Source organism: Canis aureus, chromosome 14 (genome assembly GCF_053574225.1).
Source record: "Canis aureus isolate CA01 chromosome 14, VMU_Caureus_v.1.0, whole genome shotgun sequence".
Classification (NCBI taxonomy): domain Eukaryota; kingdom Metazoa; phylum Chordata; class Mammalia; order Carnivora; family Canidae; genus Canis; species Canis aureus.
The window spans coordinates 8189595-8211441 of record NC_135624.1 but is presented as its reverse complement, the minus strand read 5'-3'; the positions used below and the strand labels follow the sequence as shown (position 1 = coordinate 8211441).

Here is a 21847-nt window from a genome sequence, read left to right as displayed (position 1 = left end):
TATAATACAACAGGCTTATATGCTAGTTATTTTAGACTCTCAATTTATTAAGGGTAGAAAACATGTCCTATTCATGTCTATATTTTATATTAGAGCCAATCCAACATCTTGCAAATAATAAACACTAAGAAGTATTTGGCCAAAAAAGGAATAAATAGGTGTCTAGTATTTAGTAACACACTGCATTTACATTTCAAAACTATATCTCAACAAGTTAAAAAGTATATTCTTCTTAGGCTAAAAATATAAGCCTAGTTCAACATGTGGCAGATTGTGGAAGAGGTGAAATCAACATAAATAACCATAATCCACATAACCATGACTACACGTTCAGCTAAAACTCTTGAAAGCTGTCTCAGAGAAGTCATAACTATTGTTGACTATCATAAAACATTAAATAAGTAATCTAAAAGTGTCTTTAATATCTGCTATTTGACAAATTACATATTCTTATACTTATAGATAAGGAAACAGACATTGTTAAATACCTAAGAGAAGATCATGTAGTTAATGAATTTCACAGCCAGGCTCTTTCCATAAAACCCTATTACTGTTTCATACTAATGGCCCAGTCACTCATAGATTGTAATTATCAGCATTATTTAAGAGAACATAGTGAATGAAGAAATGACATCACCTACAAATTTGGGTGAAATTCTGCTTATTTAAAATTAGACCTATCCAAAGAGACAAACGACAAATGAATAAGAAAAGAGCCAAAGCACCAGAGCACCAATAAAAGTTAGGTTAAAAATAAATAAATAAATAAATAAAAAGGCTAACCAATAGGACAGTGAAGAAAAAAAAGCTATACACTTGCTGTGGATTATAGAATTTTATTATTTAAAAATCAGGAAAGATCCTGCTATGTAGCTAAAGCTATAAATATGATATAGAAGGGTCTCAAAGAATCCTTCTGCACTAATAATGCTGACTAGTGCTATCTATCTATGCAATGCTGGTTAACACTTTACATTACTTGATACAAACTTGCTTTGCGCATTTTTGAAAGGCTGTGCACAAGAATGAAAAGAGACAAAAATGTACAGACAATGAGTAAGATGGCTCAGCTTTAAAACACCTTCTTTGAGATCATTTAGCCTAGGGATAATAAAGCAAAGAGATAATTATCTTTTAAAAGTTAGTCAAAATGATGCATCCACATATAAGCACACAGGAAAAAAAACTGCTGCTGATAAAACTTCTTTAAATATTAGGAGGAATTTTCAAACATTAGTTAAGTTTATTTTTTACAACTTTAAGTGGTAAAACTGAAGGCATTACTTTAGCAGAGAATAGCAGAATTAATGAACTAAACTAATTCACTAAAGATAAACCAATCTATCTTTTTCTTAACTTTTAGTATTATGATATACTCAGACAAATGGAAAACAATCAAACTAAAGGTTATTAACTATATTTAAGGAAATATTACAGCTTCTGGGAAATAAACTTTCTATATGTCCTATGATAAAATTAAGATCTGCAGTTTCTCCTTCTATACCTTTCTATTCCAATAAACACAATTTTCTTATTGTTTATAATCTCAGTGCAACTTGTATGAAATGAGGCTCTAATTTGGTTTCTTTTTTTTCACTAAATATACATTTTCCCCAAGCCCATTTGTTGAATAATTGATCTCTTCCCTTTTGCTTTGTGGTGTTTTCTATGTTCTTATCATTTATTTGTTTTATTTATTTATTTTTTATAGTTTTCTTTTTTTAAGATTTTGTTTATTTATTCATGAGAGACACAGAGACACAGGCAGAGGGAGAAGCAGCCTCCAGGCAGGAAGCTCGATGTGGGACTCGATCCCATGTCTTCAGGATCACGCCCTGGGCTGAGCCACCCGGGCTGCCCCATTTATTTGTTTTAATATGCCATTTGGAATAGGGGTTATTTTGAATATGGGACAATTGAGAAGAAGTAAACACAAGAAAAGCTGCCTGCCCTCCCCTCTATTTGCCTAAAAGCAGGACATAAATTTGTAAAGGTATCCCCCACTTGCCCTCTATAAGGAAGGACAGAAGTTAATTACTTCTTATCAGGCAAGACATGGCTCCGGAGAAGTCTACGTAACAAACTTTACTAGCTAGCCCTTCTTTCCCTTTGGTTCCCTCATACACTTAACCTTTCCATGATTTGCTACCCCAAATACTCAAAGTTCGGGCAGCCCAGGTGACTCATCGGTTTAGCGCTGCGTTTGACACAGGGCATGATCCTCAGGACTCCAGATCGAGTCCCGAGTCCCACGTCGAGTCCCCCGTCAGGCGCCCTACCTGGAGCCTGCTTTTCTCTCTGCCTGTGTCTCTGCACCTCCCTCTCTCTCCTTGTCTCTCATGAATAAATAAAATTTTTTAAAAAAGAAAGAAACTCAAAGTTCCTTTTTTTGTCTTATTTCTCTAAAAATCTATTATTCTTTTGTAGAGCACAAATTCTAACTACTCCTTTAAGTTTCACAGTAGCTGAAAGCTCCCACATGTATGCAAAATGCAAGTGATGAATAAATTTGTTTTTCTCTTGTTAATCTTTCATCAATCCCCCACCCCAGTGAGCCTAAAAGGCATAGAAGGGGAAAAAAAAGTTAAGTTTTTTTCTCCTGCATACCTTCCAGATTAACTTGTAGAAATAAAAATATAGGCACCAGAGGGGACTATAACTACTAGGGCCTTAACCCCAAGACATTGTTTAGAAAGAACATGCATCTTTACAATATTTAGCCTTCCCAATTGGGAACATGAAATGAATCTACTCACTCAATGACTATCTTTCTTTATGTCACTCAGTAATTTCATAGCTTTCTTCATGTAGGCACCCCTCATTTCTCATTAGTTTTCTTTAAATCAACATTTCTTGTTTTTAGCTCAGAATGGGAACTGCCTTTCATTCATTTTTCTAACTATTTTGGTACAGCACAAAAAAATTCCATATTAATTTCATATCTAGCTGCCTTCTTGAATTCCTTTATTGATGTCCTGTTGATTCTTATGAAGAAATAAATTATTCACCAAATGGTGTCAGAAAATTGTGTGTGTGGTGGGCAGGGGTGGGTGGTAGAGGGGATTCATGTTAGACACTCACATATCAGGTGTATTTTGGCATATGCCAAAATAAATTACATAATGATTAAAAAGTTAAAGGTTAAAATTAAATAATAAAAACATGAGAAAATACACAGCTGAATATGTAACGGACTTCGGGATGAATAAAGAGTATCTATGGATAAAAGAAATGGTTAAAAAAAAAACAAAGATGCAAAGACAGCTATATTAAATTCAGTATTTCCAAATGACCACAGAAAATGAGTAGATAAACATCAGTATGGGAAATACATTTGAAAAAGATGACAGTTAAATGGATAAAAATCCTAACCACATAAAACGCTCTTATAAATCAATAAGGGAAACACTAATACCCAATAGGAACATGGGCAGAAGAAATAACAGAAATGAACAGATAATTCATAGAAGATGTCAAACACCAATAAAATATAAAACATGCAACTGCACAACCAAATTCAAGTTAAAATAACAAAGAGATAGCATTTTTGTAGCCTATTCAACTGCAAAGATTTGGTATTTAGCACCTGATAACTTAACTTCTGACAGGAGTATGGAGTGTTACAGCCTACGTGGAAAGCAAGCTGGTTTTCTGAACCAAAAGCTTATAAGAATCAAAGCATGGATATATATTAGTGAAATACTCATGGATTAGGCAAAAATTCTTATGTAAAGATAACCATTAATATTGTTTGTGCTAGCTAGCAATTGGAAACAACTGCAATGCCCCCAAATGAAGGGACAGTTAGTTTGTGCTACAACCATATGATAGACTACTAAGTGTAGTCATTTCAAAAACATATCTCTAAAGAACATCTAATGGCTTGGAAAAAAAGTTAATGATATGATATAAATTGAAAATAATCAGAATACAAACTATGTTTAGCATGATACCAATTTTATAAATATGTGAAATATACACACATAGGAAAAAGGGGAAAAAAAAACAAAATGTTAACAAGGGTTATATTTGGGGGAAAAGATTATGGATAGTTTGTATTTCATTCTTTATACTTTGAGGAACATTTCAGATATTCTATAACAAATACTTTGAAACACACACAAGATGTTATTTTACAACTATACCTAATAGGTATTTTTTAAGATACCATAAGTGATGCAAGAAAATTTTCAGAAATAACAAAACAGTTTTTGTAAAAAAAAATCAGTAGATTTCTCTTCCTCATGAACAACAGAAGATAGTTACTTTTTAAAACTTGAACCTTTCTTCACATAACTGGCACCATTAAGAATCTTTTAAAATAAACATAGTAATATCTATTAAATGTTTATCACAAATACAACCTAAAAAGAAAGCCCTTAAGAAAATCAACTCCAGGGAAAGTGTGGTGAGAAGACAGCACTTACCTTTTTCACTTACACTCTCACTTTCAATCTCAACGTCATCACAACTTGTGTATTCAGGTGTGGAAGCTAATTCCTCCTCTGAACTGCTCAATGAAACCTGACGCATTTTACCTCCTTTCTTTGATTTATGAGGCTTTGGTGGTGGAGGTCTCACTGACTCTGACTGGTCTGAACTGAGAGAATCATTCCTTAACATTGTTTCCATCTTTTCCCGTTTGGTTTTCCTCACAGCAGAGCTAGGATCTAAGTGGTGTTGTTTCCTCAATGAGTCAGTACGTCTCATGTCCGGTCTATCAATGGGTATTGGACTTCTCCGGGGGGTGGGAGGACTATGATTTGTGGTCCTTTGTGGATAAGAACTTGGTCCCTGAGCCTCTCGAGTTCTTTCCATTGAGTAAGACCGCTGATTTTCCATGGCAGCTCTACGTTCAGATATAGATCTTTGCCTTGATGGTCGTTCCATCCTCAGCATAGAAATCCTAGAGTCTTCCAGTTCAGCATTTGCCAAAGAAACATCACTATGCCTCCTCTCATGCCTTGCTCTGGACACTTCAGCGTGAATACGCATTTGTTCTTCATAGGGCTGCGGCTTTACTGGATAACGGGCCAAATTCGGATCACTTCGATAGCGCGCCTGGTATTCCTCCTCTCTCCTTTGCCTTTCATATTCATCTCTGCTGTCCACGTCCTCATCATCTACAATGTATTCTTTGGAATGCCTATGACTTCTCCTGTTGGAGTCCCTGTAATTTATGTGGTCAGACTCTTCATAAAACTGAGGTTCACGCTGAGACCTCCTGTCAGCATAATCTGATGGAGATCTAGGCATGGCGTTATCTGAAGTAGCATACTGTGAATATTCTTCTCTTTCTTCTCTTTGGTCGTATCTTCTATTCTGATCTCTGGATATTGATGGACTTCGTGTCCTAAGTAAGCAAGGCAAAAGAATGATGAGAAGAGCAACGTCCAAACAATTCAACGTTTTATTAATTTACTTGTGGGTTGACAAATTAAATTCAAATAGTTCTTTTGCTTTTTTAAAACATTTCTTTTTAAAGTCATGCCATAACAAAAATTGTACCAATATTTTATTCAGTTCAAATAGGAAAATTTAAAGGTACTTTTGATATTGTTCTTTAATGCGTGACACACTACATATGGAATATACTTATGTGCTGAAATAAGAGAGTCAGCATCATACACTGCTGCTGCAAAATGGACTTCACTGTAATTTCTTTGCTTGGCTCAATACACTGACAATCTCCCAATTGCTATTCAGAAACTGAAAAGTTCCCCCTGACACTCTATTCCTAATATCTTGATATGAAGTCACTTGAAAACATAGTGAAGCCAAACTGATTTGGCTCACTAGTTGAATACATTCTGACTAAAATTAAATACTGGCTCTAAAAAATCATTTTTCATAGGGGCCCTTCGGTGGCTCAGTCGGCTAAGAATCTGATGCTTGATTTCCGCTCAGGTCATGATCTAGGGGTTGTGAGATGCAGCCCCATGGCTCCATGCTAGGTGCAGAGTCTGCTTGCTCTACCTCTGCTCCCCTTCTCTCTCTCTCTCTCTCTCTCTCTCAAATAAATAAATGAATAAAATCTTTTTAAAAATTCATTTTTCAATCATCAGCTACCTAGATCACTCCTGGTATTGGTTCATCCAAATTTTCATCTTATCATTGTATCTACAACTCTTCTTTATTGCTCTAACTTGAGATAAACAATTTAAATAAATACCAACAATAATGACTTATTCATCTCTCACACACACACACACAGACACACACACACACACAAAGTCTTTGTAGAAAACAGAAGAGACTGTTATTTTTATTCTGTCTTCATTGAAATTAAAGCCAGCTCAATACTTCCCTTTGTCTTCATATCTAACCACTCATACTTCCTTCTAGCCTCAGAGGAAGAGACCATATTTTAAGTTCTCAACCTGCCCCTCTAACACTGGAAGAACATAGTGAACCTTGTGAACCTTGTCATCTGCATAATACTCTTCGTCAACAAAATATTCACACTGTCCTCTTTTCTGGTATGAACCCAGATAATGTCAACCACTAGCTATGAAAAGCAGTGACCTGGATTCCTGAGGATGACAGAAGTTCAGAATACTTGTCATGGGGATTTTTGCCAGGACACATGAACAGGAGATAATAAAAAGTGAGGTCAGTTGAAGTTAAAGATGACCAACATTAGCTAGCTCCATTGTGAATTTCTTACATGTTATGTTTTGGGGGGCCTAAAAGCATGAGCAGAGAAAGGATAATGTGGAATGACCTAACCCAGCAACATCATCTTCTCCTCTGCATTCTCTTGTGTTGGGACACCTAGGTGGCTCAGTGGTTGAGCGTCTGCCTTTGGCTCAGGGTGTGATCCTGGGGTCCCAGGATCCAGTCCCACATTGGGCTCCCTGCATGAAGCCTGCTTCTCCCTCTGCCTGTGTCTCTGCCTCTGTGTGTGTGTGTGTCTCATGAATGAATGAATGAATAAATGAATGAATAAATAAATAAAATAGATTCTCCTGTGTCACCAAATCCTTTCCTCCATATCTGAAATAAAGCCTGCCAATGTATCAATTAAGATTTGTTAATAAAAACAGAAGTCATTCCAGGTTTTCTAAGTAGAAAGGATTTTAATACAGTAATCAAAAACTACACAACTGAACCAGCCATGAAGGCCAAAGAAGTTAATGCTGCTGTTCTTAGCCTGAAGAACCAAAGACAAGGGTTCTCAAAATGTTCACTAGAGAAGCTGCTATGAATTTCAAGCTTTGGGAATTTGCCACCAATTATCTCAGCTGCCTATAGCATTGGGATGGTCAGTTAACAGAAGCTTGCCAGGAGCCACTGAGACTTTCACATCAGCCTGTGGGCCTGCCAACAACTGCTGCTTTACAATAATGGCTTCTGTAACTCTTCCACCTTTCAGTGTCACACAAGTGCATAGCCAGGTAAACTCTACCCTAGAACCATAAAGGCAAAAGTATTACAAAGTATGAAGGAAATAGTCTGTTCTAAATGTTTTATGATTAGGCAAGTGGATGTGTTGGGGGTTTTTTACATGTATATCTTATATCTACATATAAAACATTTAGGAATTAAAAACAAATCTTTTCAGTTATAATTGTTACATAAAACCATAGACTCCTATACTTTAAAATAGACAATCAAAATAGAGCACTCAAAATAAATTTTATAGTATTGGCCTACGTAATATCTTATATGTGTATCTATTTATGCATAATTCATTTTACTTTTCTGTCATTTTTATACATATGACTAAAGAAAAAAATACTTTAGCATGGTGGCAATTATCCTAAAAAAGAAGAACAGAATCAAGGGATCTGGGTTTCTTAGTCCTACTTTTGTTATTAACTAGTTATTTGACCTAGATGGCTGGTTAATCTTTGAGAATCTGTATTTTAAAGTGAAAAACATAGCTTATACACATTAACTTATATATTATTTTAACAAATATGTATTAGGTAAGATCTAAATGCTACATATTATAATATAGATTAGGAATAAAGAAACGTGGGGCACCTGAGTGGCTCAATCAGTTAAGCTATGATCTTATAATAATGATACCATGACTTCATCAAGTTAATACGCCTAAATGAAAGCTTTAAGGATAGCAAAAAATAATACTTCTGGCAAGATATAATAACTGACTGGTGCCAATTTTCAACATACATCTCATTAACTGTCTACTTATATCTACTGACTATATTTTAAAAACTGAGGTAAAAGAGAATTTCTCTAGGGAACTCTAAAGAATAAACAATTACATCAGTTCTTTTTTTTTAACTTTTCTTTTTAAAGATTCTATTTATTTATTTCAGGGAGAGAGAGCGCGAGCAGGAGTGGAAGGTAAGAGGCAGAAAGACAGGAGGAAGCAGAGTCCCCAGTGAGTAGGGAGCCCAACATGGGGCTCGATCACAGGACCCCAAGATCATGACCTGAGCTGAAGGCAGACACATAACTGACTGAACCACCCAAGTGCCCTACATCAGTTCTTCTAAACTGACCATCTAACCTCCATTTGATGCAGACTTTATGTTAGGAATTTCAAATACATTCTGGTATCTTACTTTTTTCCAACCTAAGTTAATAAATACATTTGTCTCCAAGAATATAGATTATTCATAAACCAAATTTAAAATCAAGAAATTGATACTCTCCAAGAGTAAGATTCCAGTGTTTCTCAGATTTATAATGGTATACAAGAAAACAATTTTTTAAAACTTTATTTATTTTTAAAACTTTTTTTTTTTTACCTGAGTATAGTTGACACACAATGTTACATTAGCTTCAGGTGTACAACATAGAGATCCAAATTGTCTATTTGTTAACGCTGTACTCACCACAAGTGTAGCTACCATCTGTTATCATAGCCGCTATTACAGTATCTTTGACTACATTCCCTATGTTATGCTTATTATTTCTGTGACTTATTCATTCTGTAACTAGAAGCCTGTATCTCCCACTCCTCTTCTTCCATCTTGACCATCTTCTCATTGTTAAAATAAATTCTAATTTCAGGGTGCTACTTTCAGTAAGAAAGGTCTTCCTGAAAAAGGTACATTTGACTAGAGTAATGTAGTTACATGGAGTGTTGCCCATTTCTATAAAATATATAACTTCATTGGAAATGTTTTCGTTATTATCATTAGGTTGCTATTATTTTCTTTCTTTCTTTTTTTACTTAAAGCTGTTTTATAAAATATAAAATCTACTAAATTCTTGTTGTACTAAATCAAATATTTTTCCAAGATAGTTCATCTCTAGAACCCACCTAAAAGTAGCCAACCAAGCCTTTTTCATGTACCCCTCCTTTGCAAAAGATTTCCTGCTCTCAAACTGAGTAAATTCCATTTCCTCATTGTCCTTGATCTCAGTTGGGAATCAAAAGAAAAACAACCAGATTAAATCAGAATGAATGTATATTGGCTTTATAATATTATCAAAAATACTTATATGCTTTAAGATTTTTAATACAAATTAATCTCTAACATGTGGGACTTAAGGCCATGTAAGAAAGTAAAAAAATTGAGAAAATGTGAAGCAGGAAATTGGATATTTCGAAGGCAATTCAACCTGACAACGGCCTTTCCTCCTCACAGTACCTCTGCCCTAGGTAATCGTGTCCATTACTATCCAAGAATGTCTACAATACTCTAAAACATTGAGGTTCACGAGGAGCAGCAACCTGGATCTATATAAGCTGGCACGAAAAAAAAAAATAAAAAAAAAAAAAAAAAAAAAAGCTGGCACGTAGTAGGTACTTGAAAAACATTTGTCAAATTAAAGAACTGATTCATTCTCCCTTAGATGACTCTACTTTTCATGATAGGCTGTTTTCTTCTACACTCAAACCCACTGATGGGCTAAAATAGTCTAGCTCTTCTCTTTCTCCTATTGCTCCCTTGGCAGTAATAGCACCCAGCATAGGTAAAAGGAAGGAACTATTTTATAGTAGTGTATTTTATATGTTCATTGGACTTTTGTTGTTGGGCTTCAAAATCCAGCAATTGCTTATTAAATGATTTCTTTGGAAAAATATATTTAGAGTGCCAGTCACTTTACAATTAAACATTTAGAACAAAACCTCTTTGTACATTAAGGATTTCTCACAATATATTTAACATCACACTTGTTATTATAGAACAGAGGTAGGGGTAAGAAAAGAAACACTTCATTTCCTGAGGAATTAACATAAATTTCTGAAAGTAGGGTATAAATAAAGTGAATATAGTAAGCCTTTATGATATAGGAAATATATTTTATTTGTTTGATAAAAAAGAATATTTATCATAGAATTCAGTTCAAAAGAAAGTTTATTATTAATTAGCACTTAACAAGTCATCTAAGTGCTTTTGAAAAATCATACCTTAGAAATATTGAATTCAATATTAATTCCAACAATCACATTTTCTAGAGATTATGAAATTTGCCTGAAGCATGTGAATCATACTGTAGACTGATTTGTACTGGATTTAAGTAAAAATAGAATAGTGCTCATGACTTCTGAAATTGGAATAACTATTGTCACTGTTACTTAACACAGAATAAAGTTTTAAAAAATGTGTTTTCAGGTACTATATTAAAGCTATGCTAGGAGCAAGGCAAGATTTTATTCTATGACTACTCTTACCAAACAATGAAGAATCTATCAATTAACTCCAAAATATTAAAATATTCTGCCAAATGATTTTGCCAACTAGATCATGAGTTATTTTATATATACTCTCTTTTAAATTAAAACTGCTGTGTTTTTAGACACTATTTTTTTTCGGAACCTGAAGAAAGCCCATGAAAATTCAAGCAGTTTAATCTCTACCTTTGCTACTGTCCTCTATAAGCAAGTCTTAGCATTTATTATAATCAGGTAGAAAACATTTAATAGTTAAAGAATTTAATGATAAATTGTACAATTCTCTAAGCAATCATAAAGCATTTAACAGTATTTCACCCATATTTTATAATTCAGAAGAATGGAGCAATTTATTTAAGATGCTTTATTTCCTTAATCCTTCAAAGACACTGAGAAATTAAGAGGCAAAATCCAAAATTATGCCCTTCCTTAGAATAAAATATATTCGTGACATTATATAGGTCCTTATTTTTTACTCCTATGCATCAGTCCATCCCTATTTCTGATATAACAATATCAGTATATATTTGTATTCACTTTATATTCACCTAATATTGTTCATCTTACCTCTTTTTACTGAAATCTAGGTTGTTAAGTTATTCTCTCTTTCCCCATATCACAGGGGTCTTATCCAGATCTAGTTTATAAAAAAATCACATATGGAAATATTGAAAATATAAGTTAATAAGTAGCATTTCTGTTCATTGCTTATAATTTTTTGTCATACAGACTATTCAATGTTTCTAAATATTCTAGCTGTATACTCCATTATAAATGTCATTCTGATTAGGCATAAGAGTTTGAGCAAGAAAGTCTACCAATTAGTCTCTTTAAAGCTCCGTGTATAAAAATCAGGCTTACTGATAGGGAAACTCCAAATAAAAAACTTATTTCTCAATTAAAGTCACTTTGAACAATTTCCCAAAGGTAGTCTCAATTACATACTGTATTTACAATGTGTTTTCACCATAGTTTCTATTTTCATATTTACAACTTTTACCATGCTGTGTGGTTTGTGTTATTATACCACCTACAATATTGACTATATATACTACAAACTAATCATCAAGCCTCTGAAAATATAGGTTGTATAAAACATCTCAAAACAATTTTAAGGACAGTGAATGCTTATATGGAAACTTTAAGCTTTAATATTTGTATACTTTTAACTCTGAATACCTATATAATTTTTAAGAATCATGATACTGAAAGTAAAGAATTTGAAGATGACTAATTTCTGCAAATTCAAATTTATGCTATTCAATTAAGCACTACCTATAGAGAAAATCCCTTACTCATAATCTTTGTTAGTAGAGATCATTAAATGATTGTCACTTATAAATAACAGAAATAATATTTGAAGAACCAATAATCTGGGGAAAAACTCCATCTTTTTAAAAGCTTTATAAAGCATGGTTATTGCTAAATCAATTAAAATGATAGTTCATTAATTCAATTATACAACTCTAACCATATAGTTTAAACATAACATTGTAATCAAATTCTGAAATTTAAAGCAATTAAGACACATTAAATCCAGGATTTAACAGAAATATAGGATCCTATAAAATATGAAATATATAGTTCCCATGCCTAGAATTCCTACAAGAAGCTTCTAATAAATCAAACAATTTATATTCATCAAAAAACACACCAAAAAAGACCAAACTTTTTTTTACAAATCACATCACAACATCTAATACATTTTTTAGTTTTACCTTTTGCTCAATCAATGCACATCTGTCGAGCATGAAGCATCATGTTGATAAAAATACATCAACACTGTGCCAGGCAGTGCTTTCATTTAATCCTTCTAGCTCTAGCAAAATCATAGGATCCATCCTTAATCAGATGATTTGAAAGTCTCTACTTGCTTGCAATCATTTTATTTCAAAACTGAATTATTAAATAAAACATAAACACATAAAACAACATTCATTCATGGATGGAGTCACAAAATCCTGTAGTGATGGGCCTGTTAAGAAAAAGGTTATTCTTTAATGCTGTTACTATGTGGCTGGATATAGCTCCAGGTCAAGTAAGAATGTACCCTGTAAGGAGGATTACGGTACTTAGCTGATTAGTGCCTCACAATACTGAATACCAAATGCATCCTACGTCCATGGCATTTCCGGGCACTATACTAAAACAGATAGATTGAGAAAATTGTGAACCACTTCTCCTACGTGAATTACAGTATTACAAAAATAACAGAATTCATTGTGTTTGCTATTGGAGTCCACTGCATTGCTGTCCCTATAAAATATATAGTGACAATAAACATTGCTGATGGTTTAGTAGGTCTATAATTTCTTTTCAATTATTCAATAAGTTGCTTAATCTTCACTAAAAGAATGCTTTCCCCAGAGGTGTAATGGCACAGGAAATAATTCGTTTAAGTGATTCCAAATAAACTTATATAGTACTGAGAAAGGCCAATGTTTGAAGTGTGGGGAAAGATGAGAAAGTTCTTGCTGTTTTTGGTTCCCTGAATTTCAAGTTTAAACATGGGTCTGGAGGAGTAACTGGGTGGTTCAATTTGTCAGACATCTGCCTTCGGCTCAGGTCATGATCCCAAGGTCCTGGGATTGAGTCCCACATCAGGCTCCCCATGGGGAGCTTTCTTCTCCCTCTGCCTATGTCTCTGCCTCTCTCTGTGTGTCTCTCATAAATAAATAAAATCTTTAAAAAGAAATAAAAAAATAAGTCTTGGAGAGATTGTGGAGGGGCAGTGGGGACAGACAAAGTGGTTTTTATTCACTGAGATTCCTAACAAAGACTTGTAGCTTACTGAGACAAAAGTGATAAATATTTAAAGATCATTTTCTTTTTTTTTTAATATTTTATTTATTTATTCATGAGACACACACACAGAGAGAGACAGAGAGAGACAGAGACAGATACACAGGCAGAGGGAGAAGCAGGCTCCATGCAGGGAGCGCGACGTGGGACTCAATCCCAGGTCTCCAGGATCACACCCTGGTCTGGAGGTGGCGCAAAACCGCTGAGCCACCCAGGCTGCCCCAAGATCAATCATTTTCATAGGAATGCTAACCAATAACAAAATCAAAGCATTTAGACCCCATAGTTCATATCAAATCGAAGGGAAAAAAGTTTTGCCAGAATATTTTGATTATTCCATGCTGGTAAGTCCAGAAGATTCTGACACAAGATTATAGTTGATACAATGGTATATAAGCTTCCTTTTTTCCTTCCATTCACTTTCCCACTTGCCTGAGTTCTCTTGCCAGTGTCATCCCAACTATACTACACACTCCGCTGCCAGTACTCTCCTTTACTCAACCTTGTCTCCTGATCCTCTTAGTAGCCCACCTCAGAATTTCATTCATATCATTCCTAATATGTTTACTCTATATCCATCTCTCTAGGTCTCTAATTTCCTCCTCCTTACCCTTTGAGAGGTATATTTTCCTCTTAGGACTATTTTCCCCATTTTTAACTCTTTACTTTTGTATGTTTTTTCTTAATTCCTTGGGTAAGTACTTCCCATGCATTCAAATTTATGAGGACTCAATTTGGGATTTAAAAAGTTTTCATGAGAATATTTATAATTTTCATAAGTACAAAATATTCTATGAATCAGATACCAGTTTAAATTAACTCTCATTTTATTCATGACAATATTTTCAACTTATATTTTAAAGATGAGGATATTAAAATCCCTAGGAAATGGTGCACAAATGATGCTCCCCTATCATAACCCATTGGGCCAATTCCTGCTTGCCACTATCCCTCCCAAAACTGCCATGTCAAAACAGAAAACAACAAAAACCAAACCAAAACAAAACAAAACAAAAAACCCACAAACAGTAGGAGCCAGTCTATACCAGAAGACAATTTCAATTTGTAGTGATTTTATTCTCTTTCTTTAAGGTACTCTTTCTGAGTTTATGACAGCCTTAGAAACAACCTTATGATATTTATGGAAAACAGAAAAATACAAAGAATACAATGAGCAAGACAGGAGAAAAAGAAGAGGAAGCAAAGTAAAAATAAATTTAGCTAACAACTACTTCTATAATCATCGGTGAAAACCCCCAGAAAGAGTTATTTTATCCAATACTTCCCTGAAACCTTTATGTTAATTGTAAAGTTCCTTTATTGAACTCCAATTATTGGTCTAATGCACCTATCGCATTCTCTCCTTTTTCTATTTGTTCAAAAAAGACAACTTACAGATCTGGGGTTGAGGCCTACAAGTATTGTTACTCAGAGAAGAGAAATCTCCTCCGTTAAAAGGAAACAAACACAAGCAGAAATACATATCAAATTAAAAAACAGATGCAGCTTATCTGCAAACCAAACATGTATATAATTGGGACACCTGGGTGGCTCAGCGGCTGAACATCTGCTTTCAGCTCAGGGCATGATCCCAAAGTCCCTGGATCGAGTCCTACATCAGGCTCCCCGCAGGGAGACTGCTTCTCCCTCTGCCTATGTCTCTGCCTCTGTGTGTGTGTGTGTGTCTCTCATGAATAAATAAAATCTTTAAAAAAAAAAAGTATATCATTAATTTTCATCCTAAGTATTTATTTCCTTCTTGGGAAAAAGAATCATACAGTGTTTTAAAATATGAGAAATAGAGATAAGTGGGTTTAAGGATAAGCAGAATATTCCATCTCAGTTCATGGTAATTCTTTTCCTTCAATTGCTTGTCCAATCCATGAGGAAGTTCTACAGGATCTACCTATATATATCCAAAATCCAAATGCTTCTCACCATCTCATCACCTCCTCTGGCACAAGTCTAAAGAAGTTATCATCATTTCTCCTGTGAATTACTGCAAAAATTTCCTAAAATTGGTCTCTGCTTACTGTGTGCCCTCTTCAGCTCAATATTAGCACAGCAGAAAGAAAGTAAGTATGCTTGAAAGTATGCTTGAAACCTGTCAGTAGTAGCTCATTTTGCTGACAAGGCCTATGGGATCTGGCACCCGTCACTCTCTGGCCTCCTTCCCTACCACTCCCCTACCACTCCCCTTGACTCACTCAGATCCAGCCACCATGGCTTCCTTGGACCTCTCATTGCCAGAGCAATGATCCTAAAGTGAGGACCATCTCTCTACCAGGGATGCTGCTTGTCCACATATCAGCAGACATCTTCTAGTCTTCGAGTCAGTAGAGACCTTCTTTATTCATCCCTCAAATCTCAATTTCTCAAGGAGGCTTACCCTGACCCCTTTATTTAGTACCTCAACTTGTTTCCAGCCCCTACATTCCCAATCCCAATCCTCCTTAGCCTGCTTTATTTTTTAAATCTTTTTCATAACATTTATAGTCTTGTAATTATGGTATATGTTTTATTCATTTACTGTTTCCTGTTATGTACATTTTGCAAGTGGCAGGCAGGGATCACTGTTCTGATCACTTGATTCAAATACCTGGCTCACAGTAGATACTCAATAAATATTTATTGAATATACAAATAAAGCTATATAAGCAAGGTATTTTTTACACTATGATAAAAATAAATGACATCTGCCCTATTTGACCAGCCTATCTACAATAGAAACATAAAAGGATTAGACAAAACACATACTAATTGTTTTCCTTTTTTGTGTGTATTTTATCTTAAAAAATACTCATAAATTACTGAAAACTATCGCTCCCAAGGGAACAAGAAAAAGATGTGCCTTCTATACATGAATTTTGAGAATATCAACCTCTTCAATCTCCCAGCTACTGAATTTTTTTTCTATGCAATTCTGTTGATTTGTAAGTGATTCAAATATTTAAGTGACATTTTCAGAGATGTGGAGAAAAGTGCATAGGGAGGGGCAGAGAGGAAGAGGTCAGGAATCAACAAACAGACTGTCGTAGCAGAACAGAAAGAATCCTTAAAAATCAGAGGTACAGTTCTGTCAAGTAGCCTCCGACCAGCCTGCATGAGAATACAATTGAGATTATTTTCAAGAGTAACAAGTACAAAGAAAGCTCTTGCTAAATAAGATTTTTCTTGGAAGAGAACTGATGATAAGCAACTCAATACAGAACTCTATAAAACAACTACCATGACAAAATAAAAACAAAGACAAAAACACAAAATATATTTTATTTAAATGTGGAAACCGGGCAGCCCCGGTGGCGCAGCGGTTTAGCGCCGCCTGCAGCCAGGGTGTGATCCTGGAGACCCGGGATCGAGTCCCACATCGGGCTCCCTCCATGGAGCCTGCTTCTCCTTCTGCCTGTGTCTCTGCCTCTCTCTCTGTGTCTCTCATGAATAAATTTAAAAAAAAAAATGGGGAAACCATCATTATACCAGTATTTGAAGTAACAGAAGTTTTCTGATAATTCCTGTATGTTCTCGTATCAAATAAATACACACACAGCATGCTATCTATCTTGACATGAAGCTAAAGGAACAGGCACAAATTATTTCTGCATGATCTTCACCTTCAGATATGACTATTAGACCAATTAAAGAAACCTGATTTATCTTCAAGCTAACAGAATGTTCTTCCTCAAACAGACAAAACAGAACCTAACATCTGCGTGCCGGCATGATCTGTTGCTGTTCCTTCACCATCTATAGCAATATTGCATTGCTTCAAATTATGCATCAATCAGCCCCACTGTTTACATATGCAGTGTATTTTCTTGGAAGCTAGATACCCTTGATTCCTTAATTCTTTAAGACTCGTAAAATACTATGAAATGGAATCTTTAGTAGACTGTCTTAAAACTGACTGAAAGTGGGATCCCTGGGTGGCGCAGCAGTTTGGCGCCTGCCTTTGGCCCAGGGCACGATCCTGGAGACCTGGGATCGAATCCCACGTCCGGCTCCCGGTGCATGGAGCCTGCTTCTCCCTCTGCCTGTGTCTCTGCCTCTCTGTGTGTGTGTGTGTGTGTGTGTGTGACTATCATAAATAATAAATAAAATTAAAAAGAAAACCGGCTGAAAGTAATAAATGACTCTTGGTACCAAGTTCATGGTACCACTGTTTTCACTCCATTCCCAGTCTAAGAAAGTCTACCCCAAACCCATATATTTATACCATAGAAGTATTAAAATATAATGGAAATTTTAAGGAAGGTGTACTGAGGAGTTGAAGAAGGTAGCATTGCACCCCATATTGTGTTCCATAGAACATCCTCTTTTTAATAATTATTTCCTTGAGGTAATACTCCCTTCAATAAATCTCTTTTAGCCTCTTACCAGCTTATCTCCCATACTCCTCTACAAATTTCCTCTGCCAGTGTTGTGTTACAGCTAGCCACTCCACATCCCCCCCAAAAGTATGATGCATACTGGAGCTCAACTCCAAATAACATGAAGCAGAATGTGATGGGAGCCACTGCAGCAGCTGAGCTTTGTGAAAGAAGGCTTAAGTGCCTTTGTGTGGTTTCGTAATATTTAAAACAATGTTCTCTTTTAAACACCACATTGGAAGAGGTGTTTAAGAGGCATGTCTGAAACCATGAAGATCAGATCAGACGCTGGAGTTAGGACTTTCTTTTCAACGTGGACATGTTTTTAAATATAAATGCTGCCAGATAAATTATGTATTTTACTACTTTATGGCAAAGTTTCTTAAGCAATTTTTAAAGTAACTAATAGAAAATAATACCACACAGTGAAATTATTTCTTTAACCTTTAATTTATGCCTACTCTCTAAAACTATGTCAGGTAGAAAGCAAAAAATAGGAGAATTTTGGGGTTACTTAAAATCTTCTAAATGAAGACAATAGGAAATATACTCTGGAAACAACTATAATGAATATCTGTTGCTGGCTCTGTCACTGATTTCTCTTCTTCTTTAGAAGGGAAGGAATATCTCCTCCACTCTCAGCTTTGTAGTTTGGATTGACCTCGCTTGCCCTAGGGGTGCACCATGATTAGCAGAGCATCATCCCTGCATGTTATCATCCTCATTCATGACTAGTACAATGACCTAAGCTTGTCCAATCACAGTGACTTAAAAACATCTCTCTGACAGTGCTGAGACACAGATTCCTATTTTATGATTGAGGATTCATGTCACTCTCTGAGCTACTGAAATCAATTTAAGCTCATGAGCTGGGGTACTGTTCCCAAAATGAAGTCATAAAATTTAGTGACACCTAGTGACAATTAAAAGAAGAAAGAAATTAAGTCTTGAATTATGTCAAATGATATTCAGGATCAATTCCAACTGAAGTAACATTTACTTCTGGAGTTTTCTTTTTTTTTAATTTTTTTTTTTATTTATTTATGATAGTCACAGAGAGAGAGAGAGAGAGGCAGAGACACAGGCAGAGGGAGAAGCAGGCTCCATGCACCGGGAGCCCGATGTGGGATTCGATCCCGGGTCTCCAGGATCGCGCCCTGGGCCAAAGGCAGGCGCCAAACCGCTGCGCTACCCAGGGATCCCTGGAGTTTTCAATCAGGTAAACAAATATCCAGTGCCCATCACAGCAAGTGCACTCCTTACTCCCCATCACCTATTTCACCCTTCCCTCTATTCACTTCTCCTCTGGTAACCATCAGTTTATTCTCTATAGTTAAGAGTCTGTTTCTTGATTTGCCTCCGTCTCTCTCTCTCTCTCTCTCTTTTTTTCCCCACCTTTGCTTGTTTTGTTTCTTAAACTCCACGTATGAGTGAAATCAGATGGTATTTGTCTTTCTGTGACTGACTTACTTTGCTTAATATAATACTCTTAGCATTTTTCTATTCTTTGGGTAAATGTCTAGTAATTGCTGGATCGTAGGGTAGTTCTATTTTTAACTTTTTGAGGAATCTCCATACTGCTTTCCAGAGTGACTGCACCAGTTCACATTCCCATCATTTCTCATTTTATACTAAAAATAGTCATTTAATGAAACCAAAATCTCTTTCTGTGGTCAACAATCACAAGATTACATGTTTAATATTAAATTTCATATGATAATTATGACATTAGACTTGTTCTATTTAGGCTAGAAAGTGATTAAAAGAAGTCACACTCAACATGTCTCAAGCAATAGCAACAAGCTGCTTTTATTAAATAATTTACATTATGGTATCCCTCACCCCAACCTTTAAGCTAATTCAGAAACACATAGAAGAGGTAAACAGAGTATGAAAGAAGTATAACTTCTATTACTGGTAACACTGAATTTGGAGAATTGGCCTACATCTATGTAAAAGTGGATTTTCTAGAAGCCTCAAAATCATAAAAACACACCTATTCAGGCACAGACAACACTGGTTTAAGACTACTTTATAGCTTATCCCTATAAAATTTAAGGCAGGAACAGAAGAAAATGCATGCTATTTCATATGCAGCTTGTTCCCAAGAGAAAGAGAAAAGGAAAAGAGCTACTTATGTTTACTTCCTTTTCCCTGAGGGCAGAGTAGAACAGGGAGTTGAAGGAGCCAGGAATATTATTCTAGCACAGCTCTCTCCACATGGAAGGGAGCAAGGAGTGAGAAAGAAGGGTATCCTATATACCAGGTAAGTCTAGAATTGCATTATGTTAAAGCCATTCTATTGAACACAGGACTTTATGATTTAGGGTTCAAAATACACTTTGCTTAAACTGTAAATTGAGGAGATAGCAGTAAGAAATTAAGGTTTATGTAGTTCATAGGGTTGAACCAGGACCAAAGGTAAAACAGACTGTGGCAGACATAGCTGGCTGGCTACCAAATAGATCTCAACCTCATTTCTTTCTTAAAAATAGAATCCTAACTTTATTCAGATCAACAGTGTGTCTAGTCTAAAATACTTATATGCCAGGCTCTTTTGTGGCTATGGGTGGTCACATGACATAGCTCAGGTCAATAACAGTCAGAGGTTGACTAGATGCAACCTCTACAAAGCTATTTATGCCTAACGAAAAGAGATAGAGTCAGCCGGCATACATCTTTCATACTTTGCACTTCCTCCTTTTTGGACTAGAATGTGGTCCTTCCTGTTCCTATAACTCAACAGATCTTTTCTAACCATGAGTTTGAAATGTACATACTGTGGGTGGCAGGGCAGGACACAACAATAACAAAAAGCATAGGTCTCTACTGATTTCCTCGAGCAGTTGTACTACTATCCTCGAGCTGCCTTCTCCAGACTTGTTTTTATCTGAGGAAAACATAAAACTCCTTCTTTATCTAAACATGTGGCTATAAAATACATGTCATATATAACTAAACACACTGCTAACTGAGGCCAGAGAAAGACTCGTCTCCAGTGAGAATTCTAAGATATCTGGGGTCATTAGTAACCTGGCTGCTATTTTAGTAGAAACTAAACAAGTGAGAAAGGTGTAAGAACAGAAAATATGTACAGATTTACTAATAAATATAAGCCAAGAGGAGAGTGACTTCAAATGAAAGAGGCAGAATATTATAGTACACATCATACTTCCTTATCCAGTAGTACATCACCAGCAGCCTATTGTAAAACATCTCCCAGCTCTGTGGTCAGTGAAGTCACATTGGTACCTGAAAATCAGCCATGTTGGGACATAGTAATTTATATCATGAAAATAGGTAAATGCTATAAATCAAGGTTTGTTTGTTTTCCTTTGGAGAGCTGATTGTCAAATATTTACCAGCACACCGCTGCTTATATCCTATTGCTCAGCTAAACAAGAACCTAGAAAAAAGTGCAATAGTTAGCCAAAAGCTATCATTAGTCATCTGAAAACTTCAATTCATAAGTGCAAAGAATATCTAATACAGAGCCTGACATTTATCTCAGTCACCCTATAAGAAATGAAGGGAGTAAGAGAGAGTAAAAGAATTCCTAAGTCACTGATAACTATAGAGTTAATTTTACTTTTCAAAAGAATTAAAAATAGTAAAACTAACTCCTCAGGTTTTAATTTGTTAATACCTGAAAATCTCTGTAATTCTTTGAATATGGCATTCCAATCCCAATTTGAGACTCTTTTGTTTGAGTTGCAAGTTATGACAGTATTTAGGTACATTTATGAAACCAGAAGCTGTTGGAGCTTTAAAAAAAAAAACTTGGTAAGTACAATTTTCAAAAATTCAATGATCAGTGCAATGACAGTAGGCAGGGAAAGAGGTGTTGAAGTGCATTGAAAGTTCCTCAGTGGGTTATGGAAAGAAAACTCAAAGTACTTACCACTAGATGGCACTAGATTATATAATTGCATCTATATCTTGAGATACCCACAATAAAGAACTATCCTCATTTTTTCATTATTCTAGTTTTCTATATCACGTAAAATCCCTTTTACATTGTCTTATTAACTGGAATTATTTATATCATAACTCTTTGCACAAAGAATTTAAGACAGCA

General features: G+C 35.3%; 1 protein-coding gene across 48 annotated transcripts in view; it reads right to left on the bottom strand.

The window, feature by feature from the left end:
• Nucleotides 1-21847, bottom strand: part of RIMS2 (regulating synaptic membrane exocytosis 2) — a 580692-nt gene that overhangs the window by 326410 nt on the left and 232435 nt on the right. For all 48 annotated transcript variants that reach the window (XM_077846871.1, XM_077846876.1, XM_077846877.1 and 45 more), the window contains one exon: nucleotides 4428-5353. In XM_077846871.1, coding sequence (XP_077702997.1) covers nucleotides 4428-5353 — 926 coding nt within the window. The remainder of the gene's footprint in view (nucleotides 1-4427; nucleotides 5354-21847) is intronic.